Source organism: Pungitius pungitius, chromosome 5 (assembly GCF_949316345.1).
Source record: "Pungitius pungitius chromosome 5, fPunPun2.1, whole genome shotgun sequence".
In the NCBI taxonomy this organism is placed as follows: Eukaryota; Metazoa; Chordata; class Actinopteri; order Perciformes; family Gasterosteidae; genus Pungitius; species Pungitius pungitius.
In genome coordinates, this window is record NC_084904.1 from 22614047 (window position 1) to 22631537 (window position 17491).

At 47.3% G+C, this 17491-nt stretch overlaps 1 protein-coding gene across 2 annotated transcripts in view; it reads left to right on the plus strand.

Annotated features, from left to right (window-relative positions):
* The first annotated feature begins 1622 nt into the window (after window positions 1–1622).
* antxr2a (ANTXR cell adhesion molecule 2a) overlaps window positions 1623–17491 on the plus strand; it is a 48793-nt gene continuing 32924 nt past the window's right edge. The window contains exons 1-10 of one of the 2 annotated variants that reach the window (XM_062562631.1): window positions 1623–2319; window positions 5069–5140; window positions 7961–8032; window positions 8335–8416; window positions 8514–8618; window positions 8965–9033; window positions 9525–9605; window positions 11589–11649; window positions 12068–12163; window positions 13812–13881. In XM_062562631.1, coding sequence (XP_062418615.1) covers window positions 2147–2319; window positions 5069–5140; window positions 7961–8032; window positions 8335–8416; window positions 8514–8618; window positions 8965–9033; window positions 9525–9605; window positions 11589–11649; window positions 12068–12163; window positions 13812–13881 — 881 coding nt within the window. In that variant the 5' untranslated portion in view covers window positions 1623–2146. The remainder of the gene's footprint in view (window positions 2320–5068; window positions 5141–7960; window positions 8033–8334; window positions 8417–8513; window positions 8619–8964; window positions 9034–9524; window positions 9606–11588; window positions 11650–12067; window positions 12164–13811; window positions 13882–17491) is intronic. The other variant, XM_037482305.2, reaches the window with a different exon arrangement.

Consider the following 17491-nt stretch of genomic DNA (forward strand, 5'->3'; position numbering starts at 1 on the left):
GCCTCTTGGCCAGATGTCGCGTTGGGTTAAAAGTCTGAGGTTAGGGCAGCTGCTGCTCTGCCAGGCTTTAGAGGTTCTCCTCCCCGCGCCGATCAAGGGGAGGAGAAATGCACCGAGTCCGCCAGCCATGATTGGATGGGGTGAGGGGGGGGGGGTCGCACAATGAATCATCCATGATGAGGACGGAGGCCCCTGCAGCTTCCATAATGGGCCTTCAGTGTAAAGGCCACTTTACTTAAATGTTAAAGAGAAGAATCGTCTTACGTCGTACCTGTGACGCTTTCGACCTGGTTACTCCTCCTCACCCCAAACATGTCACTTATATTTGGCCGCAATCCAAGACGGCGACCGTGAAATCCCCAAACTGCAAACTTCCGTCCATGAAACGGTGGGTGGCGTCACGATGACTACGTCCACTGCTTACACAACGTCCATGATATCAACGCTGGAACTTCATTTCTGTTGTGTGTGTTTTCAACAAACTAAAAACAACCTGGAGGAAAGTAGAAGCAGAGTCTCACACGCCCAAAACAATACATAATAAATATTTGAATGCTAAACTGCATCATATTTTTCCTTGTGAAACGTCCTTTTTTAGAAACATCTTTGATTTCAACACAGCAGACCTCACATCTGTTTCCACTTTACTGGGAAAGTCGTTTTTGATGACCGCTTTGTTTGCCACGTGTTCAAGCTGATATCTGCGCTTCAACGAGAGGCTCGAGACCTTCATGTCAACTAATACATTCGAGAAAAGGAGAAGATTCACGTTTATGTGCAGATGGAGTGGTTCTTCCTAAATGTGTAATCAATCCTGACAGCATGAAAAGGAGAAATGTAAGTTCTAACAACAACAAGGGATTTTATAGAATTTAGGCTAAGAACCATGTGGTCTTAATCAACACAAATTGGATTGTATTGTCATGGTGGAGAAGACCTTTATTTACCACTGAAGTGACACAATGTATCTGGACATCATTTCTAGAAATATCCTATAATTATTTATTCAATTCATATTTATATTGTATTTTCAGAAAAGTAAAAAAAATCCACTTTAAATAAAAAATAAAAAAATAAACATGAATAGAAGCGTGCTGCAGCAAACAGATGGGCCTGCAGAGAATGCAACCATCAACCCACTGCACTGGCAGTGCCTTGCTCATTAAGAGAAAACAATGAACATCTGTCCTGGGCTCTGACATGCGCGGATACGGGCAATGCAACCTTATTAAGTCGCTTTGTACAGATGATGATACAGATGTTATTGGGTGTGTGCAATGGGACCTCCGCCTCTGCGGAAGTCAAACAGCTGGTTGCATCTCGCGCATGCGCAGTAAGCTGTAGACGGACGAGGCCTTGAATGACCGTTGGAGAGAATGGATCAATTTATCCTAAATTCATCACAACTTAGCGTTATAGATGTTTTACCTACACACCTGTAATGTGTTTAATGTAACCTTCTAGATACTTTATATACATACATGACAATGGGTTTTTATAAGATAGAAATATCTTCTCTACATAGGGGTTTGAATCGTGCTTTATCCAATGTGTAGATACATATTTCAGATGATGAATGCTCCTTTGCATATTTTAACACAAAATTCACAATTTCCACTTATAAAAAAAACATTCCTTAATTCTCCTCATTGTCTTTATTAAATGATTAAATCGTTCCCCACTGCGTTAAATAAAGTCTCCCGCGCAGCACTCAGAAAGCCGAGCCATGGCGCGAGAGCTTGAACGCGGCCGAACTTTTCTTTACTCCGCGAAGAAGTTCTTCTTCTTCTTCTTCATCTTTTTCCCTCGCCGGCAGTGATTTGCCCACCTTTGCCCCAGGAGCCCGTCCCGCTTGTTTTTATTGAGGATGTTGAGCGGTGAGTTAGGGAGATGAAGATAGCTCGCGGCCGGTGACGTCGGGGCGGTGGTTTCCTTTATTTCGCAGCTCAAAATCCTTTAAACTCTGCTGTTCTTCGGAGGAACTCGGGACTCGTCACGATGCGCACGTCACGCTCAACGGCCGTCCGCGCGCGCTAAGAAACTCTTCAAAAAAGGGCTGTTTTGCGTAATTTTCGTTAAAAAAATAGTAAATAGAAGTCATTAATTTAGTTTCCACCCACCTCGAGGACAACTTCCCTGCACAACTATGTTGGAAAAGTTGTCTCCCAGTTTCCCCGCGGAGGGTCGACTTTGTTCCGGAAGGACTCGGTGGACTTCGGCGGCGCTCGCGGTGGTCCTGCTGGGTGTGTTCGCCTCGTGCTGCTGGGCGGAAGAAGCGTCCTGTCACGGGGCTTACGACCTCTACTTTGTTTTAGACAAGTAAGTAAGACGGAGTAGCAGGTTATTTTACTTGCAAACTGTTTTTCCTGTGACCCGTTATATTGTGTGACCTGATTAAGTCTTTGTCAACCTAAACCCGGGCAACCTCGTAGTGTCGCCCCGAACCATGTGGCTGAGGGTGCAGAACAGGGAGGGCAGTGCTGCATGGATGTTGCACTGCTTCACGCACATCCATGTGCACCGAAGCCAGAAACAACATGACCTTTAGGATGACAGGAATGCAATCCGTGAGCCAGACGTCCTCTTCACGGTAATGACCGTAACAACATAACGTCATAACATAACATGTCGAGGATCTTTTTTTACGTCAAGGACATGACTTTAACAGATCATAGCTAGATTGTCCTCAGTAAAGGCGTTGCACTGTGCAATCATGCTTTTGTTGCTGCTCAGCAGCGGTCACGTAGCAGGACGAGAGAACTCTTGACAAACTTCACAGAACCACACAGGTCACAAACCATGAACCACTTCCTGACACCAACCTGAAAGGGGTTTTTCAAAATATTCCGGTTAACCGGGGCCTAACCATACAAAGGAGAACAGCTGGTCACAGGGTGTCGTGAGGTTTGGCACCTCCATTAGTAAGGGAAACCATATATTTATGATATCAGGACGTGCCGCTGTTTTGTGAAGGTTGCATTTACAGACATTCACCTCATTCTTATTCTTCTAATCTTTGTCCCATAAAATAACAGTAATTACACCATAACACAGGGCCATTGGAGTCCTACAATATCAATAATAGTCAGACCTTTAGAAACATACAGAGAAGTCCTACATTTGTTGTCTGTTAATCCTGAGAAAAGAAAATAGCAAGAAGGAGTTGCATCAGGGTTGGGAAACGTCCTTCCTGTGTATTTCAACGCTGTCAAAGTGCTGCTGGAGGCCTCACAGACGCTGCAGAGCCTCTTACACTCCACTCTGCAGCAACAACACGGCCTCCCCACATGTGAGGGGGGAGTTTAGAGCCCTGATGGCAACGCTTTATGAAACAAAAGATAATCCTCCCCCCATCCGGCTCGGAGAATCAGGGCCGTTGAGTTCAAACTCTTTTTTTAGATGGTCCACCCTCGTCTAAATTGCAAAATCACCGGATATTTGCCTCAAGTTTGAACCTTTGTGAATTTGTTATCTGTTTGATTTGCCAATGTGTTGCACTCTTTTGTTTGTGAAATTAACAAAGAAAGAAATAACCTGCAGAAAAAGCTCTGCAGTATTAAACAGTATAAATTCTTGTGAAGGAAAGTTTGCTGCGTCCCTGCGGGAGGAAGCATCTCCTGATAACAACTTAGATCAGCCAGTTGTGCTGCAAGTTGTGCTGCAAGTTGTGCTGCAAGTTGTGCTGCAAGTTGTGCAGCCAGTTGTGCTGCAGGTTGTGCAGCCAGTTGTGCTGCAAGTTGTGCTGCAAGTTGTGCTGCAAGTTGTGCTGCAAGTTGTGCTGCAGGTTGTGCTGCAAGTTGTGCTGCAAGTTGTGCTGCAAGTTGTGCTGCAGGTTGTGCGGCAGTCTGTCACTTCTGAAATAAAGTGATGGCGTTTCAGTCGGAGGTCGCTTCATGAAAGCTTCACTGTATTTCGCTTCACGTTTTTTTGCTTCTCGTTTCTTCTTTCCAGGGAAAACCGTCCTGTGAGGCCAACAGACACTTTTTACTGCCACTAAACTTTGTTTATTGGGGGGAGTTTGACAGAGAGCCTCGCTCCCTTCTTTTGGCCAACGCCTCGATGGCGCTCGCACAGTCGGCACGTTGTCCCCTGGAAGCCGGGCCCTGCCGGGCTGCTGTCCTGCACTACAACATTTATTATCACATTACATGCCATTTAGCTGACGCTATCTTACATTGCATTATAACCCATGCGTTACATTTTGCCTGGGGAGCAATCGGGGGTTTGGGGTCTTGCTCAAGGACACGGCACATGGGGCAGCCGGGAATCAAACTGCCAACCTTGCAGCTTTAATGAAGGTGATGTTCACAAACCCAAATGTTTTTTAATGTTAAGACAAATATCTCAGAATCAAAGCTCGGTGCAACACTGTGATGAGGGGGAAGAATCTGTGATGCTCAGGAGGAGCGCTAGCAATGTTAGCCGCTATGCTAACGGCTATGGTACTATTTTTCCATTAATTTCCATTGGGATGTGTTCAGCCTCTGGTTTGTGAAAATGAGTTTTTGGTGATCCGTAAGTTACGTTACCATGTTGTCCTCATATTTGTCCTTCACATGAATTTCAAATGTTGACGGATTATTTAGCTTCTGGACACCAGTTCTTTGCTCTTTTTAATAGATCATTTGAACTGGTCAGTTCACTGTCTAATAAACTCATATGTTTAATATTATCGGACTGTTGTATTTGACCCTGTATGAAATCTTCTATCCTGTGACCGTAATCCGTTTACTTGGAGCACAATAGACACAATAGACTTCCTGCTAGAACACTTTGATGCGCTGATGCTTTTCAAACTGAGACGTCCGTATTCTGTGCGATGTGAGAGAGGCTCTAATGTATTCAGGGTTATAAAACCTTTTTTGTTTCGGGGGAATAAAGTCCAACTCTTGCAGCCAAGTAGCTCTGTGCTCCACCAGCTGCCATCAGCACAAGTATCCAGCATGTGGCCGGTGTTAATATCCAACAAAGCACAAACACTGGACAGCATCCGACTCGCCAGCACACAATCTGCTGCCACTGACGAGCTGCAGCCTGACGTCTTCTTCTGCTTCCTTCTCCTTCTCAGGTCCGGGAGCGTCTCCAGCGACTGGGGCGAGATCTACTCGTTTGTGAAGAACCTCACCGACAGATTTGTGAGGTGAGTCCAAAGTTTCAGAGGTTCATAGTGCCCAAGTTTTGAATATGAAAACTACAGATCTGCAGATATGGCACTCGGTAGAAGCAAAAGACTACATCAAGTGCAATGAGGTGGTTGGTCAAAAGGGGCAAAAATACATTTTTTCTTTTAGTTCTAGAACTATCCGACAAACGTCTATATTTAAAGATCCCACGACCACCTGTTTTACACAGCGTCCTGTTCTCGTTTCTCTCTTTGCACGTAACTCATTTAAAAAACAACAAAAAAACCATCTTGAAACGTTCATCTTGCATAACGTTTGAGTCAAAAAGCGGCGCCTGCCAGCACCGTGCAGACGGCGGCGACCCGCCAGAACGCCGCGCTTTGGTTGAAGGAAAATAGCAAAGGCACCAGGTGGGAGTGGGTGGCAGAGAGGAGCAGTCTTCTGGGCTGTGAGAATGGCCATTTGCACCGGGGGGGGGGGTGTCTGAATGGGATGTGGGGGGGGGGGGGGGGGGGGGGGGGGGGGGTCCGGCTTCCACACTTCATCCCTTGCTTCCACGGGCAGACAGACAATGTACAGTAAAGCAAAAGAACACTGGAAGGCGCCGAGGACAATCTGCTCCGCACCGCTCGCTCACCAAGAGCTCTTCTCTCGCGCCATGTGGTACCGAACCGGACTCCTCCGTCACCCCCCCACCCCCGCCCCCAAAGAGAGAGAAGCCCCCACCACCACCCTCCCAACATGTCCTTGGCACCGCCGCCCTGTCTTCTTATATTCCGCTTCCTGCGGGGCCGTGTACCCTCACAAGCGCCACCAAGCGCCACCGGGCGCCCCTTCAGCTCGCCGCCTAAAAAGTCACCGCCTACCATTCGTCATCGGCGACTCGGTTCCTGTTTTATTTCTATTTCTCGGGTTCCACATATGACTGAGAGCCATGAGCGCGTCTCCTTATGGCCGCACGAGGACCTCCGTGAGGAGGGAGGGAGGGAGAGAGAGGGAGAGAGAGAGAGAGAGAGAGAGAGAGAGGGAGAGAGAGAGAGAGGCCCGCTCGGTGCGCTCGAGGGGCCCGTGACCTTCGGTGACCTTCGGGTCTGTTCTGGTTTTATTCTGGTGGATCCATTTTGGGGGGCACTTACAGACTGTGACATTTATGTTGTTGTCATTTAGTGTGTGTGTGCATTTGTTTTGTTGTTGGATGTTAATTATATTGTTTTGCTTTTTAATTTAGTTGTGAAATAAAATCTCTTTCTCACTTCCAGTTCCTGTACTTGATATTCCGAGTGAGAGAAGTCGTATCATGAGATGTTGTTGTTTTTGAGGAAACAGCTTTGTTTCATTTTGTTAAGTCGAGGATAATCTGATCCCTCAAAGATCAAATACTTAAAAATGAGTCCAATTTGAATCATATTTGTGAAGCACACAACAAAATCAAATCTAAAATGTGTCCCCAGGTTGGAGGGAGATGAGTTTCTGTGTAGAACTACAACATAGAGGAATCGAATGACGAAATGAATAGACAGAAAAGTATTTACATTTTATTTAAATCATAATTTGGCTCATTTTGTTTTTCTTTTGATGAACAGCTAAAAAAAATGAACACGTCTGTTTTGAGAAGCGTTTCTATTCTACAAGTTAGTTATGTGATATGAAACAAGTCTCTTCCTTCTTTTAAATGCTGATTCACAGCAGAGTGAATAATTAAACCAGGCTGTTCTATTATTTGCATTTGCCCAGTTAGTCATTCATTTCCACCCCATTGATGGTTAATCATCAAAAGTGTCATTAAAGTATTTTGTAAAAGCACCAAGTTTCGCCTACGATGTTGTCTCAATATCGACATGCGTTTAGTCAAAAATGGTGTGATGTTTGAATCCATCCGACGCGTTTTAGTGTCGATAACAAACATCTCAGGGTGAGAAATAAAGGTAAAAGAAATCCTTTTATATCCTGTATTTCAATCCGTGTCTTCATGTGGATTCCAGTGTACGGTTTGCACCCTTTTACACAGAAGCTGGTGCACAACTTCATATTCTCTTTGCTGATTTACTTTCACAAACTGGATGTAAACTGTCGTCGTTTCTCTCGTCCGTTCACACCCTTAAACTGTCACAGGTACACAGTGTGTGTGTGTGTGTGTGTGTGTTTGTGTGTTTGTGACTCATCTGCAACATGCTTCCTGTCGGTGGATTGATTAATCACTTCCATCGTTCCCACTGAAGCTGAAGCCAGAAGCTAATTTCTTCTGTTTGGTTAATCATACGTTACTCTGTGGGTCTTTAGCTCTGTGCTAAAGACCCACACACACGCACACCCGCACAATGCTGTGTGTGTGCGTGTGTGTGGGCGGATAAGAGGACGGATGCGGTCTGAATGCAAAGAGAACTTTTACACCCAGCGTCCGATCGTCTATTTTAAAGATCATCGTCTCTCCCCTTTAACATAAAGACAGAATAAAGAATAGTCTTGCATCCCCAAATATGTACTTTAAAAAAAAAAAGGTTGCGGCTATTCTTTTTTTTTTTTTACCGGTTGCACAAAATCCAACAAGACGAGATTCCGTTTGGTTTGAAAAACAAAAAAAGTGATAAAAAACAATATCACACATTATAAAAATGTTGTACTGTTAGATTTAGCTCATTTAAATGTTTACGGATTGAGTCGCACCTTTAAATGTTTTTGATCCTGTGAATTTTGTGTGTGTATTTTATATATGTGTGTATTTTTATTAATATATATTAATGTTCTCATTTGGTAAAATGTGTGAGAGACGTCAAAGTAGCCGCGTTTAAAAAAAAAAAGTCTGAAATGAAAAGTGATGTGTTTGTTTTCCTCCTCAGCCCCAGGATGAGAGTCTCCTTCATCGTCTTCTCGGCTCAAGCTAAAGTCCTGCTGCCTCTGACTGGAGACAGGTACTGACCTCTGGGCCCGGGTCACGGGGCTCTGGATGTACCGTGCTGCCTCCGTGGTTACCGTAGCAACCGGGCCACCAGGGTCCAAACATGTGTCGATTCAGATGAAGCTAACACACTTTATAAATCTATTGTTGTTGTTGTTTATATTTGCTGTGTGGCGGTTTTTCGTTGAGCTCCACAGTGAAATGTTTGCATAGCAACCGGGGTTTGAGGAGAAACTGGACAAACGGCTTCGCTTTTCATCTTAAATACAAGAAAACAACTCGTTAAAAGGTCTGTTGTGCGCGTGTGTGTTAAAGAGCGGAGATAGAAGAAGGTCTGAAGCGCCTACGGGACGTGAAACCGGCCGGAGAAACCTACATGCACGAGGGGATCAAAGAGGTCAGTGTCGACGAGCCCGACAAACGACGCCGGCTACCAGCCGGTGGAAGGAGGTTCTGACGCGTCTCCTCCGCCCCCCCCCCCCCCCCCCCCGCAGGCCTCGGCCCAGATACAGACGCAGGGCACCAAGTCGTCCAGCATCATCCTGGCTCTGACGGACGGGAAGCTGGACGTTTACGTTCAGGAGCTCACAGTGAAGGAGGTGAGCTCACAGCAACTCGAGTCTTTCTATTTCTCAGCTGATGTTATTTCAGCCACTTTGAGAGCACACAAGAAGAAATGTTTTTCCTTCGTCTTTATTTATTTAAGATAATCCTGTTATTAGTGCCGCAGCGGGACAAATAAAAGGATTATTGAATCTTATCACAGGATCTACAGCGGTTAAAGAGAGACATGGAAAACAAGAAACCAGATTAAAGAATGGAAAATAATACAAAAACACAATCCAGAATAACTGAAATAAAACATATGACCAATGTAACTTGAAAACAGGTTTTAAGTGTTATTTGTTATGTTGTTATTTACAGTTGTTGTTGTTTTTTGTTCAGGCAGAAGGGGCCCGAAAATACGGCGCCCGCGTCTACTGCGTCGGCATCAAGGACTTCGACGAGCAGCAGGTAAGAAAAGCCACAGTCTTAAGGATTGTGTCCTGAGCGCTTCAGGTGAACGTGTTTACCTGCGTCAGGGGGGGGGGGGGGGATCAGCTGTTGCTTTTTTTTATTGGTTCTTCAGGAATGAGTCCTGGAAGCTGGAAGTGATAGAAGAGAGAACTTAGAGTTGGGTTGTCTTTTAGGAATCGGCTCTTTTGTGTCCGTAGTGTTACTGTCTCTCCTCCGACAGCGTGGCCTGTCCCCCGTAACCATTGGTAACCGTCCTGCCATGAGCTCTTCTTATCGAGTCAAAGACAAAGGCAACGTTGCTCCCAGTTTGTGTCGCTGTGAATTCTCTCTTTTTTGAGCAAAGTGTTTGAGCCACAGTGACGCCATCTGCTGCGTCTCCTCCTGCCCGTGATGTGAGAAGCAAAGACCGCGCTCACTCGTCAAGAAGGGGGGGGGGGAAGAAAGCGGCGTTAAATCGTGGTACTTTGTTTGTTCGGTGATACCCACAGCTCGCCGAAATCGCCGACACCAAGGACCAAGTGTTTCCTGTCAAAGATGGCTTCCACACACTCAAAGGCATCGTCAATTCTGTGAGTTCTACTCTGTGTGTGTGTTCAATGCAATGAATGCTTTCATCTTACAATGTGTCTTCTATAGAGGACAAAGAGGATAAATAATGAGAATTAAATTGATTGTATCAAAAGATATATTTTGAATTAAGGTATCATTTATGCAATTAAAGATGACATGAACTCTACTCTTAATTTGAATTATTTAGTCTTTAATGAATTGATTTTGTTTTTGCATGAATGAGTTAGCTTGCTAGCTAAGCTAGCTAACATTAACTAGCAGGTCCACAAACAAAGAGTTGTGTTTAAGAAGAAAGAGGGTTGGAGCTGTCAGCGGGTCTTGTTTCTGTCTCCTCTCGTATGATACATTATTATACATTATATATGATACTTAAACTAAGCTACATGACCCCCAAATGTCACCCAGGGAGCTTTTGAGTGATGCCTCTTTTCTATATTTCTCAGCAAAATGATTTCAAAAGTGATCAAAAACTTCACATTGACCAAAGAGGAGACCGTTCCTAGTTCTCATCTATTGTCACGTCCAGCTTGTAATAACTAACATTAACACGTGTTTAAAGCCTCTATAAAGGTGGATTTCATCATTTATAATCAAAGGGAAATCTGCTCCTAATTTGTAGTGAGCCAAAGACAAAAAGAGTCTTCTCCCCGTTCGAGTCAATCCATCTTTTTGTTATAGTGCTCAATGTTTTAAAGCTTGTAGGAGAAGGTCCTCAGCAACACAACAACGACACACAGAAGGAAGAAAGGACCCCCCCATCAGGCCTTTTCTTAAGTCTGAGCCACGCTGGACTGAGCTGCGGCCTTTTGGGAAACCCCCCAAATAACAAAGTAGCCTCATCATTAGCGACCATTAGCGATAGAACATTCCTTTTTATTTAAACGCACGCTGCAGGATAAAAACCTAAAACTATTCAAAACAACCTCATGAACCGTTGCACAAAACGCCTGAAACCCGCCTCATCCCCCCGGTTACAGCGCCGGCTGAGATATTCGGGGGACTTTGGGCATTTGGACGACTGCCTCGCTCCTCTTTTCCTTTTTTTCGTACGTAATGTTTGTCGCTCGATCCGGTTGAAATGAAGAGCTGCTGTTTGAGTTCAGTCCAACCGAGGCTCTAATCTCCCGGCTTCCATTTCAACTCCTCTCCGCTTCCAGACCAAATTTTGTCGTGTTTAAAAGTGACACTTTTTCTTTCCCACCGACGACAACATTCCTCAATTCGGAGCAGAACATTCTCTTATTTTTTTTTTTACGCTTAATGGGAGGATGATGTCGTTCCTCAGGTCGCTCCATCTTTTCAAGCTCAGGCAGGCAAACAGTCAACTTATCTTTTCCTTCTTCTTCTTCCTCCCCGAGCGCTGCCAAGGAAGTAATTAGACGGGGGAAATAGCACCAGATCCTTTTCCTCCCAGCTGTCATCTGAACCCCCCCCCACCAACCCCCCCACCCTTAACGGCCTCATATCAAACCATCACATTTAATAAGGCCGCTGTAAACACTCCTCATCCTCCTCTGCTCAGATTAAAGTTTCCCCCAACGTCAAACGAGAGGTTCAAGTGTATCGCCGTTAATATGCTTCTTCTTTCCGACGGTGTTGTGCGATCTGCATAGTTTGTCCTCTTTGTTGATTCATTGAGCGGCGGCGGGCAGCGCGGCTGCGTGGGGGCCCCCGAGCGGCCCTCTTTATATGATAATGCGCCATCCCGGAGGTTTTTTAATACAACTGAGGAACAGTAATAGTCTTTTGCATAATTTCCCCATAAAGGCCGACGCAGCTGCCGCCGCGTCCTGCCCGCCCCGCCCTCCTCGCCGCTGATGTTCGGCGCCGGGCCGCAATCAGCGGCGAGACGTTTCTCAGGTGCTGCACACTAATCTGTTTGCTTAACCCGACTGAGCCGATAACGCCCGACGTGATGTATTCCCTCCCCCCCCCCCCCAGCAGGAATATACGCCACTTAATTTACTCTTTCTCCTTCTCAGATATTAAAGCGCTCGTGCACGGAGATCCTGAGCGTGGAGCCCTCCAGCGTCTGCGTGAACGGTGAGCGCGTCCTTTAACCCCCCCCCCAGTCCCCCCCCCACCCCACCACCCCCCTCACAGACCACACGACATCGTTGGGTCTGAAGCAACGAGAGAATCCGTCACTCAGTTAGGAAACATTCTGCTGCTTTTTAGCTCCCTTTAACACTCACAGGTGGCCTAAAGGTATTTTAAAAGATGTGCTTAACCCCGTGACCCTGATTCTTCCCCCATGAGGGGGTCGGGACCCTCGGGTTGGGAAACCCAAAGTTCAAATATTTAGTTATTGTTAAAAACATTTTCTTCCTGATATTCCCTCCAGCTTCTGGAAGTCTCCTAATATTTACTCATATGTTACGCACCGTGTAAACTGCATCACACAAGCGTGTTTCTCTAAGATATTTGTTCATAAGTGTGACACTTTGTTCACATTCCTCAGAGTCCTTCAAAATCGTCCTCAGGGGGAACGGCTTCGCCATCGGCCGCAGCAACGAGGGCGTCGTCTGCAGCTTCATCGTGGACCAGCAGACCTTCAGTGAGTTGTCTTCTGGATGAGTGAATAACATGTCGCATCCCTCATGTGATGGGATGACCCTGTGAGGGACCCGGTTCTCTCTTCCCGGTTCCGATGCGTCCACGTGGAGGACGATGAGTAACGGACCCCCCCCCCCCCTCCCCCCCCCCCCCACGTGTCTGTTGTCTCCGGAGCGCCTCCCTGTCGATATGATCGCAGCAAGCAGATGAAAAGGATGTGACGGGGGGGGGGGCGGGGCTTATGTAGGTCACGGCGATCCTTATTTTGAGATCGCAGTCTGTTCTGTTGAGAAAATCCTTTTTTTAAATGTATTTATTTTCTGTCAGGAAGTAAAAGCGTATATTTGGCAGCGAGGGGTTTGGCGGAAGGATCCGCGGGATCGATGCCTGCCAATGACAACACTTCCCTCCTCAGGGACTTAGTTTATCATCATATATTCCTTTCAACATTTCCACTAAAAAAAAAAACAAACCCCAAAATAACGCTGGAGCATATTTTTTATTTATTTTTTTCTCAAAAAAAACAAGCGAAGCAGTGCGTCGGAAGGAGGACGCGTCCGTTAGCAGATGTCTTCCTGTCGGCCCTTTCTCAGTTTAGTCCGTCTCACATTCGCCCACTTGGGGCTATTTATTCCCTCACTGGCTCCTGCATGTGTTCAGCCCAGACCTTTCTAACAGTGGGGCACCTTATAATTATGGACAGGCATCATGGCGGCCGCGGAGCACACACACGCCGCATATGTGGAGCAGATGCTTCCGTCTCCTCCGTCACCGGAACCGGGCGGAGCTCCGGACGCAGATATACAGATATATTTATGTATTTATGTATATATGTTCATATGACTTCATCTCTGAGACCTCTGTGGCTGGAGATGATTCAGGCCTCCGTCAACCGACGCACGCAAACACACACACGCACACACACGCACGCACACACACACACACACACGCACGCACGCACGCACACTGGAAATATCAAAGGCATAATGTGTCAATAGTGGTGTGTGATGTGAGAGATGACACATATTTTAGAACTTCTCTTTACTTTGTTTTGTGATTAAAGAATATTTCTTTTAACATTTCAAATAAACCCTTTCTTGTGTTTTAAAGATACTTTACTTTATGTTCTCATTGTAGCACTATTTGTAATGTTTTATAACGCATTATAAAGCACTTTTATGCCCTAGTTTCATGATATTTCACTATAGTCACTGACATTTTTCTTTGAACAAATCATATTGTATTATAATTCTCATACATGCAATGCTCTATAATCATGTTATGATGCTCTATAATCTTATCATGATGCATCATAATCTTGTTATAGTTTCATATGATGGGATTATTAGTTACTCATAGTGGTCATTGTTCGTTTTATTCAAAGTGGGAAAGATATTAAATCTTTACATGAAAAACATTTTATAAATAATCTTCCTTTTACTATAAGCAGACAGATGTTCTCCTTGTCACACGTTAATGCGTCATGACAGTGAATATGATGCGTTATCAAAACATAATATATTACATTACGTTATGGAAGACACACATATTTTTGTTTTTTGATCAATTCTAATAATTCATTTGACATTTGACGTCTTAAAATGTTCCCAATACGCAGCTTAAACTGTGTCTTCTGTGTTTTGTTGCAGATGAGAAGCCGAGTTCAGTGACCAACGATTATCTGCTGTGTCCGGCCCCCCAGCTCTACCACGTGGGACAGTGAGTCTACTCAATATTACTGCACACACCTATTTACCTTTTTAATAAATACTAGTTCCATTTTAATGAATAATAAAATGACAGTAATTTAGTCACAAAGTAACTGGACTGCAGGTTGCGTGAAGGCCGCCAGTCTTCAGGTTGGAATCTTGGCTCGTGGAAACGTGTGAGATTTTAATGACGGCGTCTCGCTGTGAACTAAAGAAAATTAGGGACCCCAAAATAGATTTAATCATCTGTTTTATTTTGTTAACCAGACGAAACCAAACCGAGCCGAAGCCTCTTTTTTTTAAAATGTGGAGGTTATTTCGTACGTGGAATGCAACGCGACGTTCTCCTGAAGAGGAGGAGGAGGAAGAGGAAGAGCAGCCTGAGGTCCATGACCTGCATCTACAACAGAAGAGACTTCCTGTCTCACGTCTTCCCTTCAGGCTCGTCTCGCTGCCACGTCTACCTCGAATGTTTAAATGAGGCGCCTCCATCCGTTTGCTTCCTCTTGTTCTTACACGAATCGACACGGTGATGAATCTACTGATCAGTGAAACCAGTCGACATTTAACGTCCAAACGCACAAAGTGAACCAGAGACAACGTGCTTTTCCTCCTGGCTGCTGTTGATCCTCCTTCTTCTTACGTCACCTCTCATAATCCGAAGCGTAGCACACGAGTCCTCGGATCCTGCAGGTCCACTAACGAGATCACCTCACCCCGGGCGACCCCCCCCCAGGGTCACACGGCTCGCCACAACATGTTTTCCTTGTTACACACACACACACACACACACACACACACGCTTTGTCACAGAGGAAATGCACCTGTGTGCGTTTTGATGCACCATCAACGTGGAGACATTGTAGCACACAACACAACTTCTCCTTCCTGCTCTGTTCCAGAAATCACTCCATCTACTTTTGACTTGAAGACAAAATAAACTGCCGTCTTTAACCCCCCTCCCCCCCTTTCACCCCCCCCTCCCCCTCGCTTAATTAACTCCTGGCTGCTGACGGTGACCCATTAAGCAGTTAGCCGGTTCGGGGCGGTAGAGCAAACACATCTGCTGGAGGGGCTGCAGGATGTGCGACAGATGCAGCCGTTCTCTTTCTTCCACGCTCGCCCCGTTTAAATAATTCACGCCGATTCCCGAACCCCCCCCGAACCCCCCCCCTCCCTCGGTCCCCCCCACGGCGCCCGGGACCGCTCGCGTGGAGCGGCGGAAAGGAATCCCGGTAATGTCCCGTCTCCGTCCATCTGTCCGCTCCCACCACCGCTGCCGCGTTAACATGGCTCTACTCAGCCGAGGAAAAAGAGCCTCCCCCCCCCCCCCCCCCCCCCCACAAACCCCCCTCCCTGGGTTTTTAGTATTGCTTTAACCGTGTTTTGTCGCACTCGAGAGGCCTTCACTTCTCTACTGTGGCAACATGTTTTTTCTTCCCGGGGAACATATTTCAGATGCAGGCGCTCAGCTGCAGCTTCCCGTCCTGGGGGGGCAGGCAGGCAGGGAGGGGGGAGGGAGGGGGGGCTCAAACCTCCGCATCCAGCAATGGCAGCGTCCTCGGTCGGCCTCCGAGCCGTGCGGGAGCACTCACAGCGGAGCATCATCTGCACCGACAGCTGGGCCGTCAGCCCTGAAACATCGGCATCTGCTGACGCCCCCACCCCCCCCCACCCCCCCCCATTATGAGACCCACAGTCCCCCGCTGGGCCGCCGATGGAGAGGTTAAGTGGCTGCGCTCTGGCTGCGGCGTGTCCTCACTTGCTGTTTTCACAATAACGGGCAAAGAATAACTGAAGGGGGGGCGGGGGGGGGGGGGGGGGGGGGGGGTTATATGTATGACACCTGCTTCATGGAAACTTGTACAGCAACTAACGCTGTTGTCGTCCAGGCCGGGGGGGGCAGTGTGGTGGGGCATGCTGTTTTAAATGGGCCTACATGGGCTGTGGATCGGTCGCCACGGTAACCCATCCCACATCTCATCGCTATGATGGGAAATAAAGGAACAATTCATCCACAAAATGAACATTTGCTACTTTTTCAACTACAAACTTTTCTCTTCGGCCTCCAGGAGGAACCAAGTCTGAATACATGACATCAAAGCTCACTGCTTTCTCAGATGTTCCGTGCTTGCTCGCTTTCCCCGTCGGAACCTCTGCAGCAGAGTGATGGCTCCCGAATGCTGAGCGACAGCCCCCCCCCCTCGCCCCACCTCACCACGCCCCCCCCCCCCCTGAATTATTCAGCCTGCTCGTTTTTCGCGTCTTTAAGGGAAGTTTGGAGGCCATTAGCGTCGAGTCGTCGGCCGGCTGCAGCTGCAGCGCGTCGTCAAAGCTCAGCATCACGGTGGGGGGGCGGGGGGGCTCAGGTTACAGCGAGCCCGGGGACAAAGTATGGAGCCGGGACGTTCAACTGGTGTGTGTCCCCCCCCCTCGTTTGAATGATTAATCGGCTGCTGCTTTCTTTGTTGGAGTCTCTTTGGTTCCCATCGGCCTGTCGATGCGACCTCTGAGCGGTTCATCTCTAATCAATCACTCTGTGGAGGAAACAGAAAGACAAAGATTTCAAATCGATGGTGACATGAAAGAGAAAGTCTTCAAAAAATAATCTCCCTTTTCCCCTGAACAATGATGTAAACAGTTCATTTCCTGTGGAATCGTCCTTTAGATCTGAGGAGGGAAACAGGACGACTTCTGCCGACTCGACACAAACTCCCCGAATTACCCGTCGTGTCTCAGAGGAGCAAGAAGACGGTTGGGTTGTGGTGCGTTAAAGATGTCCAGACAGGGGGGGGGGGTGAGAGGGGTGAGAGGGGTGGGGGGGGGGGGTTGACAGAGTAACTCGCTTGGGGGATTTCCTCCTTCACACACCTCCGGCTCTGATTAACTGCCCGCCGCCGTTATCCAGGGTGTCAGCTGAATTAGCCCCCCCTCCCCCTCCCCACCTCCTCAGCGCTCCCCTAACATGGGGGGGGGGGGTTCTTTGTTAGAGCGGCAGGTGGAGGAAGCACAGGTGTGTTTATATATGTTCTATATATTTTTCTGCTCTGGGTCAAAAGGAAAAAACAACCCAAAACGTCGGTCCTGTAGTGTAACTATTGGGGCGGTTCTGAGTGTGGTTGCATAGTAACGGACTGGCGGTCTGGTTGCTCGTCTGTTCTGATCCGCGGGGGGGTCGGGGGCCCAAGGCGCCGCCTCGGGCTGAATCCAAAGCAAAGCCAGAGAGCTCTGCTGTTGGTAGCCTGCAGCACCAGGGGTTTTATTTCTTATTTTTATATCATGACACCCCCCCCCCCCCCCCCTCCACACACACACACACAAACTCCCCCCCCCCCCCCCCCCCCCCCGCCCCCCTCTCCTTCCTGTTGGATTTGAGCTGTGACTTCTCATTAAACCAGCGGTAATTGGATCGGGCGTAATGGACATATGGAAATTGGGGTGCCGTTCATCATTAGTTTTTTTTAATTGCGTCCATTTTTCGGCACCCAGTGCCCCCCCCCCCCCGCCCTGCCCCCCCCCCTAACCCCCTCCAAATAAGTCAGCGGCGCTTGCGAGCCTCGTTACCGCCGGTCAGGTGTTTCGTCCCGTTGTGTTTCTGCTGTTGGCTGCTGTGTGAACTC